The 22,664-nt window shown below is 38.5% G+C and overlaps 1 protein-coding gene and 1 non-coding gene across 2 annotated transcripts in view; one reads left to right on the top strand and one right to left on the bottom strand.

Moving 5' to 3' along the window:
- The window catches only part of snap25b (synaptosome associated protein 25b), a 58,587-nt gene that overhangs the window by 23,616 nt on the left and 12,307 nt on the right, over positions 1-22,664 (top strand). The window contains exons 2-5 of the mRNA XM_067455889.1: positions 7,193-7,322; positions 10,263-10,304; positions 13,007-13,055; positions 19,318-19,435. Coding sequence (XP_067311990.1) covers positions 7,251-7,322; positions 10,263-10,304; positions 13,007-13,055; positions 19,318-19,435 — 281 coding nt within the window. The 5' untranslated portion in view covers positions 7,193-7,250. The remainder of the gene's footprint in view (positions 1-7,192; positions 7,323-10,262; positions 10,305-13,006; positions 13,056-19,317; positions 19,436-22,664) is intronic.
- Positions 15,712-15,794, bottom strand: trnal-uaa (transfer RNA leucine (anticodon UAA)). Its single transcript has one exon. It is a non-coding gene; the product is annotated as a tRNA-Leu (tRNA).

Raw genomic sequence — 22,664 nt, forward strand, 5'->3', positions numbered from 1 at the left:
AATTGATGACCTCAGTGATTGAATGCCACACTGCTATTTTTTTGAACACACCCCTTTCAACTAATTCAACTAATTGCCCAATTGCACAGCCTTAAGAGCGTGCATATCATGAATGCTGGGTCTTGTTTGTTTTCTGAGAATCTACTGAACCTACTGGTAACTTGTTTGCCACGTAGCAATAAAAAAATATACTAAAAACCTTGATTATTCTGGTTAGTCACATTGTACTGCTATTATTTTGAACAAGACTGTATGTGTGTGTGTGTGTGTGTGTGTGTGGTTTTACTGAGCTGAGAAGAGCACACACCATGGCACACTCTCAAAGGAATGCATGATTATTTTTGAATATGTAATTATTTTGTGTTAGATGGTGAGGGATCCACAAACTACATCCCAACAATTTTTTTCAGATGCCTAACTACACGCACAAAAGAATAAAATAATAGCATAATTCATTTTTCATGCGCTGCACTCCATGCTGTTTTATGCATGAAACATTAAATATCTGACGAGTCACGAAGCAAAAATAGATCTGAACCCACAGCACTTACCGACAGTTCAGCCTCTGCCACATAGAAGTCAGTCTGCATGGCACATCATGAGCTTGACCCCAGCATCCTCACACAATCACAATGACAAACTTTGCTGTAGGCTTCCAGGATGCCATCATTTTCATGTACTGTAGATCACGGATGTCTGTCAGTACATTTTCATGTACTGCTCTTATTAAGGTTTGCTTAGAAATTTCTCTTATTTTTCCCCCTTAAGATGTTGCTCTTTCTAAAGTAATTGGCACTTGTGGCGTCTTGGTGATTACTTTTGAGGTGCTACATTTCCAGTGTGATAGTGAAAGTGCGAGACATGGCAGTTTGAGGTTTCCTCACAAATGATTCTTTATAACAGCTTCTATAGAAAGAACCATGACGAAAAAGAGCTGAGGATGACACAGGGAGTGGGAATCTTAATAACATATGTGCCCCATATAGAATGACCTATTTCTGCTTTAATATATTTGTCTGTTTTCCTGCCATGCAGCATATATAGAAATATGAACATGTTTTTGAGTGTGTCCGTCCAGAATAATGTAAATTCTGATCTTTTCCCAAAATATGTTATCTTGTACTTTTACTAATGCTTTAAAAATATTTACATTTGAGTAAATCTCGATCCAAAAAAGAATAGATTCTGAGGCTCTGAGAATCAAGCATTGACTCCACAAAGAAATCGACTGAAGGGTCTGGCTCATCCTTGATTACTAAACTACTGCACATCCCAGACAAGAATAATCATGGGCATTTGATCCATCCCAGTGACTTTGAATAGTTTTATTGTGTTCACCAAAAATATTAGTTTAGATTTCTCCAGGAAAAAATGGCCTTTGGGGGGTAAAATGTGAGTTATTTTGGCAAGGTTGCCTGCTAAAATTCGCACTCATGGGTCTATATATCACATAATAGTCGCTTCAACCCACGGACATGGAAAAAAACCCACGGAAAAAAACGCAGACTTGGCAACACAGTGCAGTTGAGCTCTCTTGACATTTGACAACTAGCGTAATGCGTCGCTTTGTTGCTCTGATTGGTTGTAGGTCTATCCAATTGAGGTCTTTCCTGGTTCGGTTGAAACACGCCCCCTAATTCCTCCTAAACCGCTTGAAAACTGCACTTATGACTCAACTGACCATTGTCAGAGGTAACCATTCAAGCCAATCAGATTTCAGTATCACATTAGTGCATCATTAAACTCCTGTATATTTTCTATGGGTGAAAGATCTGGACTGCAGGCTGGCCATTTCAGTACCCAGATCCTTCTTCCGCTCTGAAAACAACTTGGGTTGTCCTTATCCTCTTTAGTCCGGATGACATGGCGTCATCCGAAGAACTTCACATTTTGATTCATCTGACCACAGAACAGTTTTCCACTTTGCCACAGTCCATTTTAAATGAGCCTTGACCCAGATAAAACAGCTACGCTTCTGGATCATGAGATATGGCTTCTTTTTTGACCTATAGAGTTTTAGCTGGCAGCAGCTAATGGCCCGGTGGATTGTGTTCACCGACAATGCTTTCTGGAAGTATTCCTGAATCCATGTTGTGATTTCCATTACAGTAGCATTCCTGTATGTGATACACAGAGATTGTTCCAGATTCTCAGAATCTTAGGATGATATTATGCATTGTAAATGATGATAAATTCAAACTTTTTGCAATTTTTCTCTGAAAAACTCCTTTCTGATATTGCTCCACTATTTTTGCCGCAGCATTGGGAGAATTGGTGATCCTCTGCCCATCTTGACTTCTGAGAGACACTGCCACTCTAAGAGGCTCTTTTTATACCCGTGTTGCCAATTGTCGTGTTGCCAATTGATCTAATAAGTTGCAAATTGGTCCTCCAGCTGTTCCTTATACGTACATTTAACTTTTCCAGACTCTTATTGCTACCTGTACCAACTTTTTTGGAATGTGTAACTCTCATGAAATCCAAAATGACATTTCACAATGTCTCACTTTCAACATCTGAAATGTTATACAGTATATATATATATATATATATATATATATATATATATATATATATATATATATATATATATATATATATATATATATATATATATATATATATATATATATATATATATATAATAAGTTTATGAGATTTGTAAATTATTGCTTTCTTTTTTTATTCAAATTTTGTACAGTGTCCCAACTTTTTGGGAATCTGTTTTGTACAAATTAATACATTTAAATCTAGTAGTTCCTCTACTATGCTTGCATGTGTAAATGTTTGATGGAATGGGGCTCTCCATTCATTTATATATAAACGTCAGGTCATAGACTGTATATGACACTGCAATATTTTTTTTGAGAGATTATAATGTGTTATTATTGGGATATAACCTGTTTACAGGAGGATAATTACTGCTGCAATCATTTTCAACCTGCCTTTGCTTGTCCAGCCTTTGTTTGTTTACTATTTTTTATTTGTTTTTAATATCTTATATCTTGTAAACTAATGTTTTTTTTTTAATAGTCAACTTATTTTTGGATCATCAGTCATCAAGCTCAGTCCGGTCACAGACACAAAGATATAGCTTTAATTTCACCAAGCTGATTGCTCTCTAAAAAAACCATAGTCATCATGTTTTCAGGCACTTTCAAGTTTGATTTTGACATGGAATAAAGGAGTGATATCTAAGTGGATGAGCTGTTAACTTATTTTTTGATTACTCTTATTATTAACGGTATCATTTTATTGGTCTAGATTGAGTCACAAACACTTTCGAAAACGGGATTTTTCGCTCGAACCAATCATATCCAGTCCTAGCGCGATGGAGGGATCGCCTCCTCTCATGTGACTTTCCCCCATTTCTCCATTAATTACCCCCCAACCAAACCCAGCACATGCTTTAGGGAGTCTGTAAAAAGTCAATGGGCTCAGGGGAGGCAAGAGAGACGCTGTAACTTTACCTGCAGTTGTTGCTGTTGGACAGGGTTACTTTACAAAAACAGCTAATTACTTTTTGTAATATTTGAGTTATTTTTTCTTATCCAATTTATTGAGGAGGCACTACCCCAGGAAACCCCCTTGATTACAAGGCTGTTGATATTTCAGCTAGTTAATTTTTAAAACAAATGAGAGACATTAGAAAAAACATAAAGCAAGAAGCCACAAGCGCCAGCCTCATGCTACAGATCAACAGGCTTTCGGCTTGACGCTCTGTATAAATGTGATTCTTTAGTTAATCTAATTGTCCTATAATAGAGAAGAGAGTAAGTTAATTACTCATGATTTCTCTGGACCTCTCACCACTGGAGCGAAGAGAGCGATATATAGAGCAGCCAGGGAGAAGATGGAGCATCTGAGGTCTGCTGCCTTTTCCAGTTGGCACAGAATAAATGCCTAATGATAGAGAGCACTGGCAGCAGTTCCAGCAGATTTCTGGCAATATATTTACATGACTTGATGCCAACTTACACTTGATTAAAGTAACATTGCATGGACTGGTGGTCATAAATTCTTGGCACCATCCAAGTGGACAAAAATAGTGTTGACTGTTGTTACAGTAGCTCAACTGGCACAATGCTAGCAATGCCAAGGTCTTGAAATTACTGAAGCTTAAGAAATTCTAAAGCATTTTAAGTGGTTCTGGAAAGAAATTGATGTTGAACGCATAAATTAAATGTAGTCTATTGCCTGATTAAAGTAACCGAAATTGCAATGGTCTTTTCTTTTTTTATTGCCCTCACATCAGTAAACACATCATCAGAGAAGAAATGTTGCAGCAAGACCGAGGGGAAGTTATTTTAATGCGCACAAATAAATAATTTATATTAGATACTGTAATATTCCATAAAAAACATAACAATTTTCCATTTTGATTTTATGGTGACTTTAAAGAGACACATTTTATATTACTTAACGGGTTAGTTCACCCAAAAATGAAAATTATTTCATTAATTACTCACCCTCATATTGTTGGACACCCTTAAGACCTTCGTTCATCTTTGGAACACACATGAAGATATTTTTGTTGAAAGCTGATGGCTGAGAAAGGCTTCAGAAAGGCCTCCATTGGCATTCAGTACATTCCCACTGACCCACTCACAAGACCCATAAAGGCACTAAAGACGTTGATACAAAGTCCATCTCACTACAGTGGCTGTACAATAATTTGACAATGCGATGAAAATAGTTATTGTGCACACAAAAATCTAAATAACAACTTTATACACCAAGTTATTGACGTGAACTCGACGCATGCATGAAAATATGATGCAGATCCACCAATTGATTCATGACCAAGAAGAGGAGGAGCGCCGCTATCGCGTGAGTTCCTCACGGAAGACAATATCTTGGCGGATAAGGTCATTATTTTGATTTTTTTGTGCACAAAAACTATTCTCGTCGCTTCGTAAAATTATTGTACAGCCACTGTAGTGAGATGGACTTTGTAACAAAGTCTTTAGTGCCTTTATTGGTCTTGTGAGTGGGTCAGTGGGAATGCACTGAATGCCAATGGAGGCCTTTCTGAAGCCTTTCTCAGCCATCATCTTTCAACAAAAATATCTTCATTTGTGTTCCGAAGATGAACGAAGGTATTACGGGTGTCCAACGACATGAGGGTGAATAAATAATGAAATAATTTTCATTTTTGGGTGAACTAACCCTTTAAGTGGTAGATCTTGAGAAAATCTCTCATTGGTCCCTATGATGATCAACAGTATTGGCAGATCAATCGTCCTATCATGCCAGGGGATGAGGAATAAAAGGGAATCATGCCAATGCCAGGCTGCCAAGATGATGCTGTAGCCAACATTACACAATTGTATCCAATTCTACATTTATAAACTAGATTATAAAAGCATTTGTATGTTTGTGCTTGAGTTTCAGTGAAACAAATACATTTTCTCATGGTTCATGAGACACTGTGGCATTTATGAAAGCATTCAAGACCTTTAACACAGATGGTTGTGACATATGTATAATTTCTGCAAACACTCTTTAAAATGACCCTGTGGTCATTCTAGATAGATCATTTGTCTTTCAAGTCAACTTTAAAAGGTACTCATGACCCATTTTATATCAGATGTATTTTTAGTATACGTAGGATGGTGCTTCATTTTATCCATCACCAATTGATGAGATGGTATAAGAGGGAAATATAAGAGGAATTGGTCAAACGGCCAAAAGGAAATATACGCAGAGCAAGTTATTACACCAATAAATTGTGTACAATAAGATCAGTAATGTGCATTTAGACAATTGATAATTTCTGTGTTATGCACCTAGGGATACACCAGTATGACAATTTTGTCCAAAAATGTTAATTATTTGTATTTGAAAGCCGATAACCAATATATTGGCCAATAAATCTATTTTTATATACATTTTGAATGCCTGATTTAAAAAAAAAGTCTCATCTTTAACCATATCCCAAGCACACAATTATAACGTTATTATAATTTTATGTAGCTTTATGGCATTTTCATTTATTTATGTGATTCCAATCATATTTCAAGCAATTAAAAACCATCATGGTGAACAGTGTGCATCTGAAGTGTCTCAGCTGAAGGAAATAAACCATAATTTATCAGCTCAAATATATCAGCCACATTTTCTTATCGGGCTGATAACGATAACATTAAAAATATACATATATCCTCCGATGCCGATATTGTGGCCAATATATCATGTATCCCTAATGTTGAGTGGACTGAAGTATTTTTGGTGATAGCAATTAATTCATAACGTATTTCTCAGGACACATTTTCTGTAGACTGGGTGAACCCAGCCTGATCTGCTGGCAATTTGAATTCACCCTGCAACCCTGCAGGTCTAGAAACCTGTTCATTCATTTCTACTGCTCCTGGTACACTTTTATGGGAACCAATCACAGACTGGCTTATCCACCTGGCGCACTGTTGACAGGTTTAACACAATGATGGATATAGAAGTGATAGGTCATTGCCCGTTTATCACGACTCTTGTGGTCTGAATGGTTGAAGAACTATCCAAATGCGTGCAGAGTCATTTGAATTATGCCCGTTGATCATACCTCTTGTGGTCTGATTGGTTAAAGAACTATCTAAATGCGTACGTCATTTGAATTATGCCCGTTGATCACACCTCTTGTGGTCTGATTGGTTAAAGAACTATCTAAATGCGTACGTCATTTGAATTATGCCCATTGATCACACCTCTTGTGGTCTGATTGGTTAAAGAACTATCTAATTTCGTACAGAGTCATTTGAATTATGCCCGTTGATCACACCTCTTGTGGTCTGATTGGTTAAAGTCAGAAGTCAGTTTTCTATACATACATGCACTAACATTTTTATAGAATTTATGTACAAATAGCTTATTTTGTTTACATTTTAAGTGTTTTTATGGAAAAAAATGCAATACCCCACCTATTGGTATCACTATATGGTATTTGGGACGGGGGCCCAGCAAGATGTTTTGTACCCAGGGCCCAAATTTTGGTGCTATGCCGCTGTTGACTGCCACACAATACTTGCCCAATCATTGTCTTCAAATAGAAATGGAATAAAATGCAGATGTGATGCACAGCTCTGTGTGAATTCGGATTAAACTTTTTTTGCATACTGCTCAGATCTATCTGGAGTACTCGTTTCGGTGTGTCTGTGTTGACATGGCTAACACAAAGCATTTCTCATCTCTTTTCCAGCCTTCAAGTAAGAGTTACACTTCCCAAATAGAGGCGAGTACCTCATCCCTCTACAGCCATGGCAGACGATTCCGACATGCGCAATGAGCTGACGGACATGCAGGCCAGAGCTGATCAGCTGGGCGATGAGGTGAGTACACCTTCAACCACCATGGGTGACGCAGGTCTATAAATAAACCTTAAATATGACAGCATCTGTATATAAATAGACCTGTCCCAGCATGAAGGAGAATAAACACACCGTGACTTCCAGACGTGCAGTAGAAGACTGAACCACTCTAAAGAGCATCTATGAATTAATAAATATGTTTTGTGCAAAAAGAAGTGGCTATATTAAGACTGCCCATCCATTTGTCATGGAGTAGGGGAGGCTGCATGGTTACCAGGCAGAAGCAGTGGTGATCAGTGAGAGGTTCTCCACACCACACTCGTTTCAGACAGAAACAGCCTCCCTCACAGCACCCTCCCAGTGGGGGTTCTGCACTGGCTTTGATAGACCTTTAATCACACTGGTCTCCTGCTGAACAATCAGAACTTTGACACACAGCTCCATGTGGGAGGGTTAGTACATGTGATTGACATTGTCATCAACATTTTTTGCATTTTAAAGCACTTCGCAAACACAATATGCATTACTTCTGAAGCCATACTTTTGGAATGGTCTGGGACTGGGTTCATTTGAGCCCCTTTCACACTGCACGTCGGACCCGCAATATTCCCGGAACATTGCCGGGTCGCCTTCTGTGTGAAAGCAACCACGTCCCAGAATTGATTACCGAATTGACCCCGGGTCGGGGACCTAGTAACATTGCAGGGTTCGATCCGGGACAAGCGCAGCAACGTGTACGTAGTTATCGTGCAACTCCTTGAGCTTGTTTTTTCAATAATACAACCCTGCAGTGCCAGAAGAGCTAGTCGGTGTTTTAAACGCAGAGAGTGTTTGTATACAAAAGAAACTAAAATTAAACAAGCAGAAATGTGCACAAACTGGACACAAGTGGAGACCACGGAGCTCCTTACTATCCGCGCTGAAGCTGAGATCGCTCGCCATTATACGTCACATCCGGATGTCACATGTCAACTCGATCCGGGACCGTTAAGTGCTGTGTGTGAAAACGCACATATTACAGTTTTTCGCTGGCAGTGTGAATGGACCAAATCTGGCAGCCCGGGAACAAATGCAGGGTCGCATTATCCGTGCATTTGCCGGAATCGCATGCAGTGTGAAAGGGGCTTTGAAGAAATCTCACATAAGCCTAATTTTAAAGGGATACTCCACCGCTTTTTCATATGAAACTGTTATTCCCTTAACTAATACGAGTTGATACATACCTCTCTCATCTCAGTGCGTGCACTTAATCTCTCTAACGCGCGGTGACGATCTAATTTACTATGGTACCAAACAGAGATCAAGTTAGAAGCGACCAAACACCTCCATGTTTCCCCTATTTAAATACAGTTACACGAATAGTTGAAGGACCTAGTATGGTGACACAAAATAAAACGTGGAGCTTTTCTAAGCGGGTTAAAGGATAACAATAATGTATGGCAGAATAGCACTTCTGAGGCCCCGTCCACACGAGACGCGTTTAGCTGTATACGTATACATTTTTTACCGTATCAGCGTTTCGTCCACACGGATCCGGCATTTTAGAAGCATGCATCCGATATTTTTCGAAACCGGGTCCCAAAGCGAATAAATCTGAAAACGATCATCTTCCATCTTCGTGTGTACAGCGAATCCGTATATTTTCTGAAACGGTGATGTCATCACACTACGTCCAGCACGGTGAAAGAGGTAAGGGATACAACTACGGGCACTGGGCATGCGCACATCAATATCGCGTAATTTAATTAACGTATCTGCATACCTGTAAGGGTATGTTTTGGGTTGGGGTAGGTGTAGGCATTAATAAAACACATCTGTTAAGTAGCAAATGTATTTATTTTTATTTTATTGTGAGATTTTGCCTCACCTCTGACCACTGCTATACCCCTGCCTAGCCACAACTCTTCTTCTCCGTTTTTAGTGTATTTCTGTGGCAGAATTACAGCGCCACTCACTGGCCTGGCATGCAAACTACATCGTTTTTAGTCCGTTTTTGTAATCTCGTGTGGACGCAGATATTTCTTGAAACGAGGAAAAAAAAAGATCGGATTGGGAAAGCGCTGGCTTCGTGTGGACAGGGCCTGAGAGTACGTCGACTCAGTGCAGTAAAAAGTCACACCTGAAAAATCCTCTCCCCCTATTGACAGAAATGAGAAAGGGAGGAGGAGATGTGAGGGAGGATTTCTCAGCCGTGACTTTTTAGTTTAATATAAAAAAGTATCCCTTTAAGAGACATGACTTTTTAGGTTTTTGTTTGCTGGTTTGTTTCCGCAGTGAAAGCATCAATTTACATTTGCATGTGATAAGTCATTACGTGAGATAAACATAGATTTGCCTACCAGTCTAGTCTAAACTATTTTTCTGGACAACTTGACGATGAGTTTGAAAGGCTTAGGTGTTTCCGCACATTAAATTAGCACAGGAAACAGTATTAACGTTGAAAGAATTACACACTTCACCTTTAAGGCCTCACAATGACTAGGTAGTTTATAGTTCCATATGATATATGGTATGACGCTTGGTGATAGCTTTAAAAAAAAGAAAATCAAGATCAGAGTAATGATCTTTAATCCCAGCCTGCTATTGAGCGTCCTGTGGTGCTGCGCAGTCATATTTCTTCAGCTCAGATATATACACTGTGCTGGAATTGGAGAGCTTTAAATATTCATGAGTGGATAATACTATCTTGAGCTTTCTTTGAAGGAACAGGAAGGAAGGGTGGGGTGGGGTGGGGGTGGGGGTGGGGGGGTAGAAATGGCTGTACATTCAGCTCAGTCTCAACTTGGCAGCCATTAGTAACATGCTGTCGGAACTGACATAATGAACATTATGGCCTTGTACCAACTGTGGTGCTCAACACATTGCATTCAAGTATCAATGTGAAAAGCCAAACAACAAGAAGGGTTACATTAGCTGTTGTGGTAATTGTGAGTAATAATAATTGTATTTTTCTTTCTACAGTCTTTGGAGAGTACTCGCCGAATGCTGCAGCTGGTCGAAGAGGTAAGATATTGACTTAACTGAATAATAAAGATAAACAGGAAATTATACACAGTGATGCCATATTCTAACTCAGTTTGGCTGTATATGAAAAGGCATTTTTACCAAGAGGTTGTTTCGCTGCTTGTTTTCATGGCCTCTTGAAGGTCAGAAATTGAGACAGTGAAATAGCACCAAATTTCCGCTCTGTGATAAAAATCAATAATGATTTCAGAGAAACTCCATCTGTGTGTTACTGATAGGGCAGTGGCGAGACACATGAGAGAAATCAAGTCTTTAGTGTCTAATAGGGCTCAAACACTCCTGACCCCACGTGTTCAGAAAATATTGTGGTTGGTTTAGCATTATAAAAATCAGAAATCTGATTTTAGATTCAGTGTGATAGAAAATATATAAATCATATGGTTTATTTGTATTTTTTTAAGTTCAACAAGGAGAGTATCTCGCAGACATAATAGTAGAAGATATATTATTTAGAAGCCAAATGCAAAGACAAAATGTTTTCAGTGTCGTATCAGACAATAGCACACACAATTATATTTATGTAAAATGTTTTTCCGAATGACATCCAGTAAACTCAAGAACTTTATTTAAAAAACACATGTAACTCAATAGCATAAAATCTATATACACTAACATTCAGAAGTATACAGATATTACAATTACAAAAAAATACAAAACATTGTTCAATATTATGCAGAAATTATACACATCAAATTTTTTGCAATTATACAAGTTGTATTTGGCTCTAAATAAAGTATTTTTGTGAGAAATATTCTACAATTAAGTGTGCGAGTTTCTCTTCTTTTTTTCTTTTTTTTAGCTTATGCAGCAAAGTAATTTTCAAGTCCCTATCAAGGAAATGTTCACTCTGCGGCCATATTTGCAACACCTCCTGGCAGCTATTTCGGTCATACAAGACCAAGTCCTTTTAATTTGAATGGGGGTAACTGCTTGTCGAACTCACAATAAAATAACACATTTCAAATCATCAACAAAACCTGACATGAACTGTCCCATAAATGTTGTTTCTTATTCTCAAATAGAAGAAAAAGCTTATTTTTCTGGCTAAATGAGCCAATGCGTAAGTGAAGTCCTAAGCCAAGTTTCTATGGGAATCGGAGCTTCTAACTGTAGCTGCAGTGAAGCAATTACTTTACCAATCAGTGATTGGCTATTTTACTATAGAAGGCGGGACTATTCCACCATATTGTGCATTTTAGTTTCTCCCATTCATTTATCTATAGTCTTTGTTTTCATCACTTTTTCAGTATTTAGCATGGACATTCAGTGGCTTCTCAGCTGTTCTTGCTGTTATTTTTATTTTTTTCACAAGGTTTTCTGGGTATGTCATAATGGTCAAATTATGTCAGAATGTTATGATTATGATTGTCAAATATATGATTTTGAAAGAAGTCTTTTATTTTCTTCAATGCGGCATTTATTTGATTAGAAATACAGTAAAACAGTAATTTGTTAAATATTATTATAACTAATTTAATAATAATTTAATACATACAAAATAACTGTTTTGTATTTTAATGTTTTTTGTTTTAAAAAAATCATATAATGAATTTTCAGCCTCATTACTCCACAGCTTCAGTATCACATGATCCATCAGAAATCATTTTAATATGCTGATTTGCTCAAGAAACATTTATTATTATCAGTGTTGAAAACAGTTTTAGTTCTTTTGTTCAATGGAAATAAAATTGTGTTGCAACAATGTGTTTACAAAGACTTTATTGTATTTTTCGATCAATTTAATGCTTCCTTGTTGATTAAAAGTATTTATTTCTTTTAAACAAAAAAATGTAAATACTGAAAAATACTGCATTTGAATGCTATTGTATGTAATAAATTTGGTCTGAATTGATGGTTATTGAAAACAGTACCAGATGTAGTCAATTACATCTTGAAATTGGTTATCCAGAGTTGTACACAAATCATTCCCCTTCTCCATTTTAGCCGTTTGTTGGAAGAAAATTGCATACTTGGGTTGCTAATGAACTTCAAAGTTCAGCAGTGCTGAACAAATATAATGTTCCCTTCTGGTACTTACATCTGATGTCATATAAACACTTCCAGTTTCCATTATGCCACATGTCACTTTGATTAAATGCACAACATACCTGTTATTATTATTATAAAACAACTTGACAGACAACTTGACAGACAGACCTGATAAGTGGGATATTTGACGAAATTAAGTCATTTTTTGTTTAATTGCATATAAAGAGATTCCTTCAGGTATACTTGGTACTATGATAACATAGCGCTGCACTGCTTGATCATCTAGTTGAAATAATGAGGTGTTGTGGGACTCGGAATAAGAGAATCAGCTGTTTTATTTAGGTCAATAGAACCAGCATGTGCCTCAGAAAACAGCTGAACATATTGCACACACATCCTCTCGTACCTTTAGAGTTCAATCCAGTGCTCTGTTTACAATTCTGAACTAATTTTAGCTCCATACTGTCTGCCACCTCATTTCCTTCTTTTAATTACCTTCCACATGAAGAAAAAAAAACCGCTTAAGAATTTCAACATTCTGCTACATTCTGTCCTCTGCCGGGACTCTTTTATTCCCTGCTGTTCTTTTCTCATCTTATATCTGACCTGAATATGTGTGAATGTAATGTAGGTTTCTCTCATTTGTTTGTTATTTCCTCTTTTTTCTTGCTTTGCCATGCTTGATGGATTAGAGTAAAGATGCTGGTATCAGAACTTTGGTTATGCTGGATGAACAGGGAGGTAAGTTACAGCGAAAAACACATTGTGGAATCATTTAATAAGGTTGTGCAGTAAGTCTTTTTTTTTTTTTTTTTTTTTGCTTATTTTAACTTACCTGTTTAAAGGTTACGTATAATGTTTTTCCAGAAATTATGCATAATGAAACATAATTTATGATCATAAACATCAGGCCGCCTTGTCAAAAGTGAAGCTTTGAGAGTCATGTAAGAGGTAAATTGAACGATCGATGTTGCTGGTAATGACAAACCGCTCTCCTCTTCACCAGATGAAAGATATCTGTGTACAATCCCTGGGGTGAAAGACTTTCCAGTTAACACTCATTGCTATTTTAGGATAATTAGGCAAATACACTCAATTCCACAAACAACATATAGGCATTTTAATGAAAAATAAAGCAATAACTGATTTATCAATGATGTGACTCGTCACGTTTCTATTGATAAATTAAGCCCTTAAAATGCTTGAGGCTTTATTCGGTTTTATGTGGATAATAAGAAGTGCAGAGTTCCTTTCCACATGGCAGAGAAATTTTAATTAGTCTGTCAAAACAACTCAGCCCTTCCTCTCATTTTGTTAAATTATAGATGTTGTGTTCCTCAGACTGCCTCAGGACAATCCATTTTCTACCTTAAATGATCCTGCCACCTTTCTTGCCTCCAGTTTTAGAGCAGAACAACAGCACGTCCCATATGTAAAGCTGTGCTCTGATTGCTGTATACGATAGTCTCCTAGAGCTCAGGAGGCTTTCAGTTAGCAGTTCACCAGTCATATAAAGCGAGCAATCAAAACTGTCTTTTTTTAAAACAAAATGCACATGCCTGCACAGTGGTAGTAGCTCATTAATCACATATTCAGCCTACAACCTCTAGATACCAAGCATACAGTGTTAAATCCCAAACGTAGGCTACGTTTTAATTTACAGGTAAAACATGTTGAGATTGTCACTATTATTTGAAGAATCCTTGAATTGAACAAGCAAGACATGTATAACTAAGCACAGTTTCGTTATCTTATTGAATTCAGCTTTGCTACCATGAGAATTCGCTCCTCTAATTTATTTCTAGTGTCTGTTTTCTCCATAGACTGTAAAAAAAACATGGACGTCACCCATAGGATTCCGATAAGCCGTTCTGAAGCTTAAAGTAGGGGCGAGCTGGCCGTTGCCATCTTGCGAGCGAGTCATCGCGTGTCACTCCCGGATAACAGAAAATGGCCGGATGTGGGCGGAGCTTAGGTGATGCAATGACTATAGACGGCGGATAAATGGCTATCCACCTGTCACTTAAAGTAAACACGCCCTTAATTATGCAGAATTTTAAGACTTTATATAACGTAAACAAATGAGTTTTAAAAAAATTTACCCCCCTCAAAGTTGTCATGAAGGTTCAGATTAGCCGTATAGGCCAAAACCACAATTTGTACCAGGCTGTAAACATGTTTGTTTCTGCTGTAAAGTTGGGAATTTTAACCTGGGGCTCAATGAGATTCTGCTCCCTTCTGGAGCCTGTCCCTAGAGGCCAGTTGAGGAATTGCAGTTTACATTACTTCCGTATTGGCTTCAAGAGAGATCACGGTAGGTTGCCGCTTGGTTTTCTCTCATCTCTATAAGATAAAGCAGCTTTACTGGAATAAGTCAATGGAGAGTTGACATTTGCTACCAGGAGTGGGGTTTGAACCCACGAGGACATTTGTCCATTTGATTTTAAGTAGAACACCTTAACTAGTCGGCCATCCTGATTGCTTTGAACTGGTTGTAGATGTTGAAATAACTCCTTATATATACATTCAAAATTCAGTTTTCTCTGATCTTTAAGTCATGCTAGAATAGATGTTTATTGCCAGGAGTGAGGTTTGAACCCACAAGGACATGTGTCCATTGGACAAATTTATCAGGTTGTAGTCATAGAAATTGCTCCTCTATTATGTTTTCAAGTCTCTGTTTTCTCTTATCTCTGTAAGGTAAAGCCGCTTTACTGCATTAATTCAATGGAAAGTTGACATTTGCTACCAGGAGTGGGGTTGGAACCTATGAGGACATTTGTCCATTGGATCTTAAGTCCAACAGTTAAACCAGGTTTTTCAAAGCTGTTTGCTGGAGGACCCCCAACACTGCACATTTTGTATGTCTCACTCATATAACACACCGGTTTCAACTTATAAGCTCATTATTAGAGACTGCAAGACCTGAAGTGGGTGTGTCTAATATGGGAGACACACAAAATGGGCAGGGCTGGGGGTCCTCTAGGGAAGGTTTGAAAAGCCACTAGGCCAGGGGTTCCTAGACTCTGTTCTGTCCTATAAAGAGTCTGGGGACCCCTGCACTAGGCCACCCTGGTTGCATTACATTACATTTACATTTACATTTAATCATTTAGCAGACGCTTTTATCCAAAGCGACTTACAAAAAAGGGGAGAGTAATAGAAGCAACGAAACAGACAAGGCCAACAACCTGTAAGAAATCTCAATTATCACAGTACACATTTTTATTTATTTATTTTTAATAGACATCTACAACAAAAACTCACGTACGCAAAATGCCGAACACTGGATTTTGATAGCTATGATAATGATTGCAGATGTTGAAATTGCTCCTTTGATATACATTCAAAATTCTGTTTTCTCTCACCTTTAAATTACGTTAGAATAGATGTTTGCTACCAGGAGTGGGATTTGAACCCACAAGGACATTTGTCCATTGGATCTTAAGACCAACGCCTTAACCTCTCAGCCATCCTGGTTGTTTTGAATAGGTTGTAGATGTTGAAATTTCTCCTTTGATATGCATTCAAAAATCTGATTTCTCTCTTCTTTATAACGCAAAGCAGATCTCCAAAACTACCTCATGCTACAATAGATGTTTGCTAGTGCATATTTTCTCTTATCTCTATTAAAAAGAGTTGACATTTACTAGTGGGGTTTAAACCCACAAGGACATAAGTTTGTTGGCTCTTTAGCCCAACGCCTTAACCACTCGGCCATCCTGGTCATCACAAGGAGTTTATTATTCTAATGTTGTATTGTAAGCTAATATGTTTCAATTAACTCTCTCTGTAGGCCAATTTGCCTGCCTATTTTCTTAAATAACATTTTTAGACGCCTTAACCACTTATCCTGGTTAATTTCAGCTGTTTGTATAGGCACTAAAGCATCCAGCTGAATGCGCCAAAATCTGTGTGCTGTCACACGATTGACTCAGTCCTGGTGTTCTTCACTTACATGCCAAAAAGTGAATATATGCTCTACATCACTGTCAGCCAATGGAGAGACGAGTCCCTGTCGCTTTCTCGCCCCCTTCCCCCTCTTTCTTTAGTCACGCTGCTCTTGCTCATGGGATTAACAGCAAAGCCCAATTAGCTGTTTTTCTTTTTGTCGGTATAACATAGTAACCTTACACTATAAACCATGTCAGTTGCAAACTAGCTAAGAAGAATAAAATTACAAGCTTAATTAAGGGCAGATGAACAGACACTTAAAAGTAAATCTTATTATTATTCATTTTTTAGAAAATAGCAACACCCAGGGATTTTACAGTTTTCTAATGTCCTAAAGGAATGTGCATCCCTTCAGTCAATTGTTCATTTCAGTTCATGAATGATCAACCATTACATTCTTCAGATTACTTCCCCATGACTAATACTTATGATCCATAATTCATTCTCTTTAGCTCTCTGGTTCTGTTTCTGATCCTCTTCTATCTTTCTCGGCATTTGCTCATGATGCCACGTTCATAAACATCCTAACTCTTTTTCTTTTTCCAGTTTAGCTCAGACAGGGGTGGCTCAATTACCCAGGGGTGAAACGAGTACTGAAAATATAGATATATACTCAAGTACTTTCCAAAAAATGTATAGTGTGAGTAGAGTAAAAATGACTTGAGAACGAGTAAAAGAGTAGCTTATTTAAAAGTAGGCCTTACTGGCCTTACTGTGCGAGCTATTGTTGCACATACAGTAAAAATATCAATGTTGAGAACAGTACAAAGAATACAAAAACCTTTAGAAACTCATGAGAGTTCGGAATCGCACACCAGAGATGGGTTAAAAAGAGAGAGCGATTAAAAAGAGCCAATTTCTCTGCCAGTTTTAGTGTTTAGTGATAAAGAAATGAGAATCACTAATATTATCAAACAGTTAACTTCACCTAATTCACTAAAATTAGCTAAGATGACACAAACTAGAATGTAATTTCATAGCACTTATTTTACAATAAGTGCACTTATGTGCACTTAAAGTGTACTTACCTAAGAAAGTACTGGGTAATATAAGTTCAGGGTCAGTACCTAGTTATTACCAGTTATTGCAATTACTAAAACTAGTACATAGTATTTATACGGGGTAAATACTATGTAATTTCCGTAATGGAAACACTGACAGAGATGCAGTATAAGTTAACGCCATGGGTCTTCAATAAGGTGCATACTGAATTTGGTTCTCCAATTACAGTGCATCAAGCCATGGTAAGCTGTTTTTCCACATTAAGCATTCTATAATTTCCCTAACACACTTTTTTCTCAGCATGCATTACACTCATACTAAACTCATCAAGAGTCAATGAGCTGCCAGCTGCTGCAGGACGCACGCACGCGAGGGAGAGACGTGGCAGTGCAGATCACACCCCTCTCTTTATGCTGAAGTAAACAAATGGGAGTGGGAATTCCCTTATTATTAAAGTGGCACTTGCGGGTTTTATTAACATTATGTGCAATACCTACAACCTCGCACAATTACATCACCTGTTGACTATAATAACTTTGCACAAATGTGTCAACTAACTCTCATTAGAGTATTAGTAGACTGTCTGCTTAATATCTGCTGTCTCTTTTTTGTGATGTTCCCTCAACAGACATTCTACTGACTAGAAGTAACTTTTTTAACTACATCTCATCTTATTCTTACCCTACCAGTCTACTAATACTCTCTAATGAGAGCAAGTTGACATGTAGGTGCAGTGTTACTTATAGTCAACAGAATGTGTTAAAGGGACCATCAAAATAAAGTGAAACCCTTTTTTTTCCTGTGAATGTGGTGTAAAAACTGTCCAAACACTATTATCGCTATTTCTTCTTGTCCGCCATCTGCCATGTTTGTTTACTATAAAGTCACCCTCGACCGAAAGAGATTTTGCAAGATTTCCCATGTTCAATGTCGTAACTCTGGTTATTTGTGAATATAGAAATAAAATTAAAACAAGCATGTCATGACCACAAATGGAGGGAAAATAGCTGAATAAAAGTACAGATATCACTTCAAATGTACTTAAGCAAAAGTAAAAGTGCACAATTTTAAAAAATTGTGATAAAACTATTTAATTGCTCTTCAGTAACATAAGTATTTGTAATTTATTACTTCACACTCCTGCAATCACATCCCGAGCCTTTATGCCAACAACTATGGGATTCTCTTAAAGCCAACTCTCTTACAAAATATTAGAATAAACATAGTGCTTTTTAAAGGGATAGTTCACCCAAAAATGATGTTCTGAACCTGTATGACATTTTTTCTTCCAGTGAAAGTAATGATTCTTTTACGGTACTTTTTGCTGATTTTGGAGCGTGACCGCCCCAGTAATTTTCCTCTTGCTTTCATTTTAAAAACTATATTTTAAAAGCCTCTTTTTGTGTTCTATGGGGGGAAACGTGTCATATGGGTTTGGAACAACATGAGAGTGAGGAAATGATTTTTTTGGGGTGAACCATTTCTTTAATTATTGCTGTAATTGAGCATGAATTAAACAGGTTGAAAGACACTTTGCGTCTGTTCTCTATGCCTCATAGACCATCTTCTCGGCCTTCTAACCTAACCACCCACCGCATCATTCAAATGTCTCACGTTTTGAGTAGATGTGTTTCTGGACAACTTAGATGTCATTTGTCATCATCGTTTGTCTGCCAGGATGCAAAGTCTCATTTCATTGCTGTCACCCCTTTGTCCTGACCAGAACAACTCGAGCGTGTTGAAGATGGCATGAACCATATCAACAAAGACATGATGGAAGCTGAGAAAAGTTTAAAAGATGTAGGCAAATGCTGTGGACTTGTTTGTCCCTGCGACAAGTAGGTACTGGTGAAGCGTCCAAGGCTTTCACCTGTCTGCTGCTGTCTGACTGTCTCTTGTCACTGTGATTGTTTAAGCCTCTCTCTTTCTTTTTGTCCCTCTTTTCCTCCTCGCCTTTCCTTTCTCTTTCTCTTTCTCTTTCTCTCCTTGCTCCTTTTCCACACTCTTTAACTCTTTTGGGGGCATAATTGACTAATGTGTAAATCAGAACAACTGGAGCGCATCGAAGAGGGAATGGATCAGATCAATAAGGACATGAAAGAAGCAGAAAAGAATTTGACGGATCTAGGAAATCTCTGTGGTCTATGTCCGTGTCCATGTAACAAGTAGGTGATGCCTGTCGCCTGCCTGCCTGCCTGCCTGCCTGCTTGCCTGCCTGAACCCGACAATTAGGAAATAAAAGCACGTGGCCAGTTTTGCACGCTCGCTCTTGCTCGCTCCGTAGCTGCGACTTTCCCCTACTGCGCTCTGCCTGGACTACTTCTCTGTGCATGGGGATGTTGGTAGAGCTAAGTCCGTCTGCGGCGCCACTGGTTAACCCATAGTTGTAGCTGTAGCCGGCTGAATGCGCAAATATGCTGGGCTCTATGCTTCACTGATCCGTTGGTCAAGGACTGTTGTACTTAAATGTTAAGTGCCTGCTTAATATGCATGTGCTATTTTCTAAAATGCAAGCATTACACACTCCTTGAATGAACTTTGTGGAAGGCAGATTAAAAATTCACGCTTTATTTACTCAAGGCCGGCAGCGCTGGCTTTTTATAGGGGTTGCCTAAAAGGCAAAGCATGTCACTGCATTTGGGTAAAATGGTGGAAAATCTAGTCAATATAATCTTGGCAATATAAATGCACAATGATATTGATTATAGTACAGCTGATTTCTAAATATGTGCTATTCGTACCTAATTAAAGGTGCACTTTAAGTCATTTTTTCTTTAATTAAAATGTTGGTATTTTCATTGCTTTTATCACTAATGTTTGTATGTCCATACTGATTTTTCAGTGACTCCCATTGCATGCCTTCCAGTTACACCAATAGGTGCAGACAAGTGACTGTCTCCATTCATCAACTGATTGATTCAAAAACATAACAAGTGACTATTTATTAGCGAGTCATTGAACCGTTTTCTCAACCGATTCTTTTAAACACACTGGGTGCTTCCCAATTCTTATTTGTGCATCCTCATTTCCTTTCCTAGCTTCCTTTCCTCGCGCATTAGCTCCGCCCCTTCAGCATGCGAGTGAAGGACGTGAAGAAAAGACGTGAGGACGGATTAACTGAATCAAGTGAAATGATATATCCTCGCTCCCTTTAGCGTCACTTCAAAGCATTAGAGAACATTGAACATTAGCGATAACTATTTATATTGTAAGCTTCAGCCTCCACAAATGACCACATTTGTCCATATTTTAATTAATATTACCAGTTATTATTAACAACAAATTCCTGTTATTATTAACAACGAATTCCTGTTAGTAACTGCTTTTTATTTGTTGTATAGTATTCGTATCTATTTGTTTCTCTATTTGTTCCTTTCATTTTCTTGTGCTTTGATATAATTCTGCAACTGTCAGGTTTTTTTATTTGACAAACATTTGTCTTGTACATGTAAACATAATAATAATTAATAAACTGTGGCACGATGTAAAGGGGAGGAGAATTAATGCTTGCATCACGTTTAGTCGATAAAATACTTCCGCAAAGGATACACCTCGCTCATGATTCCTCAGGAAGCCTCCTCAATCCTCGCCTCCTCGCTATGCAATTAGAGAATTGAGATCTCCTACAAGATGGCGGAGCTCCATCGGTTTCCGGGTCATAGGATGGAGGACGGAGGAGCGAGGAAACGAGGAGAGACATTGAGAAGCACCCACTGATGCATTCACGAACAAAACACTTGAGAGTGAGTCACTGAATGATTTACTGAACCAATTTGTGAGTCATTGAATAATTTTTTTAACTAAACAAGTGACTGTCTTTATGAGAAAGTCATTAAATAATTTATTAAACTGATCCATTCAAAAAGAAACGTGTCACTGTCATTATCAAAGACTCATTGCTGATATTGCAAACAGCAGTGTGATTTTGCTTAATTTTATGGCTTCAAAGATTTAGAGTAGAAACTTGTTTTCTAAAATGCCCTATATGCAAAGTTTATTCAAACAAATTATTTAATACTGTTATATACACTGCTCAAAAAAGGAACTCTTTAAAATCACATCAGATCTCAATGGGGGGAAAATGTCATGCTGAATATATATATGTATAAACTGAGTAATGTGAGTAATGTGTTAGGAGCAAAAGAATGCCACGTCGTTTGATGGTAATGAAAATTATCAACCTACAGAGGACTAATAAAAAAAGAAAAATGCATTAGGCTTGTCTATTTTGCTGAAATGTCATTGCAACAACTCAAAATGGTACTCAGTAGTTTGTATGGCCCCCACATGCTTGTATGCATGCCTGACAACGTCGGGGAACGCTCCTAATGAGACGTCTGATGGTGTTCTGGGGTATTTCCTCCCAGATCTGGACCAGGGTATCACTGAGCTCCTAGACAGTCTGCGGTGCAATCTGGCGACGGCGGATGGACCGAAACATAATGTCCCAGGGGTGTTCTATTGGATTGAGGTCAGGCGAGTGCGTGGGCCATTCAATGGTATCAATTCCTTCATCCTCCAGGAACTGCCTGCATACACTCGCCACATTGGGGCCGGGCATTGTCATGCACCAGGAGGAACCCAGGACCCACTGCACCAGCATAGGGTCTGACAATGGGTCCAAGGATTTCAACCCGATATATAATGGCAGTCAGGGTGCCATTGTCTAGCCTGTAGAGCTTTGTACGTCCCTCCATGGATATGCCTCCTCAGACCATCTCTGACCCACCACCAAACTGGTCATGCTGAACGATGTTACATTCAGCACAACGTTCTCCACGGTTTCTCCAGACCCTTTCACGTCTGTCACGTGCTCAGGCTGAACCTTCTCTCATTTATGAAAAGCACAGGTCACCAGTGTCAAACCTGCCAATTCTGGTGTTCAATGGCAAATGGCAATCAAGCTCGGTGCTGGGCAGTGAGCACAGAACCCACTAGAGGAGGCCGGCCCTCAGGCCACCCTCATGAAGTCTGTTTCTGATTGTTTGGTCAGAGACATTCACATCACTGGCCTGCTGGAGGTCACTTTGTTGGGCTCTGGCAGTGCTCATCCTGTTCCTCCTTGCATAAAGAAGCAGATACCGGTCCTGCTGATGGGTCAAGGACCTTCTACGGCCCTGTCCATCTCTCCTAGCGTAACTCTCTGTCTCCTGGAATCTCCTCCATGCTCTTGAGACTGTTCTTGCAGACACTGCAAACCTTCTGGCAATTGCACATATTGATGTGGAGGAGTTCGACTGCCTGTGCAACCTCTGTAGAGGTTGGTCCAGGTATTGCTTCAGAAAAAGATGAGTAGTGAAAAAAAGGGCAGTGGCCTTTACCTGTAAAACATTCCTGTGTTGGGGGTCTTCTTCTCATTGTTGCCCATCTAGTGAACCTGTTGTTAATTTCATT

Source organism: Pseudorasbora parva, chromosome 10 (assembly GCF_024679245.1).
Source record: "Pseudorasbora parva isolate DD20220531a chromosome 10, ASM2467924v1, whole genome shotgun sequence".
Lineage (NCBI taxonomy): Eukaryota > Metazoa > Chordata > Actinopteri > Cypriniformes > Gobionidae > Pseudorasbora > Pseudorasbora parva.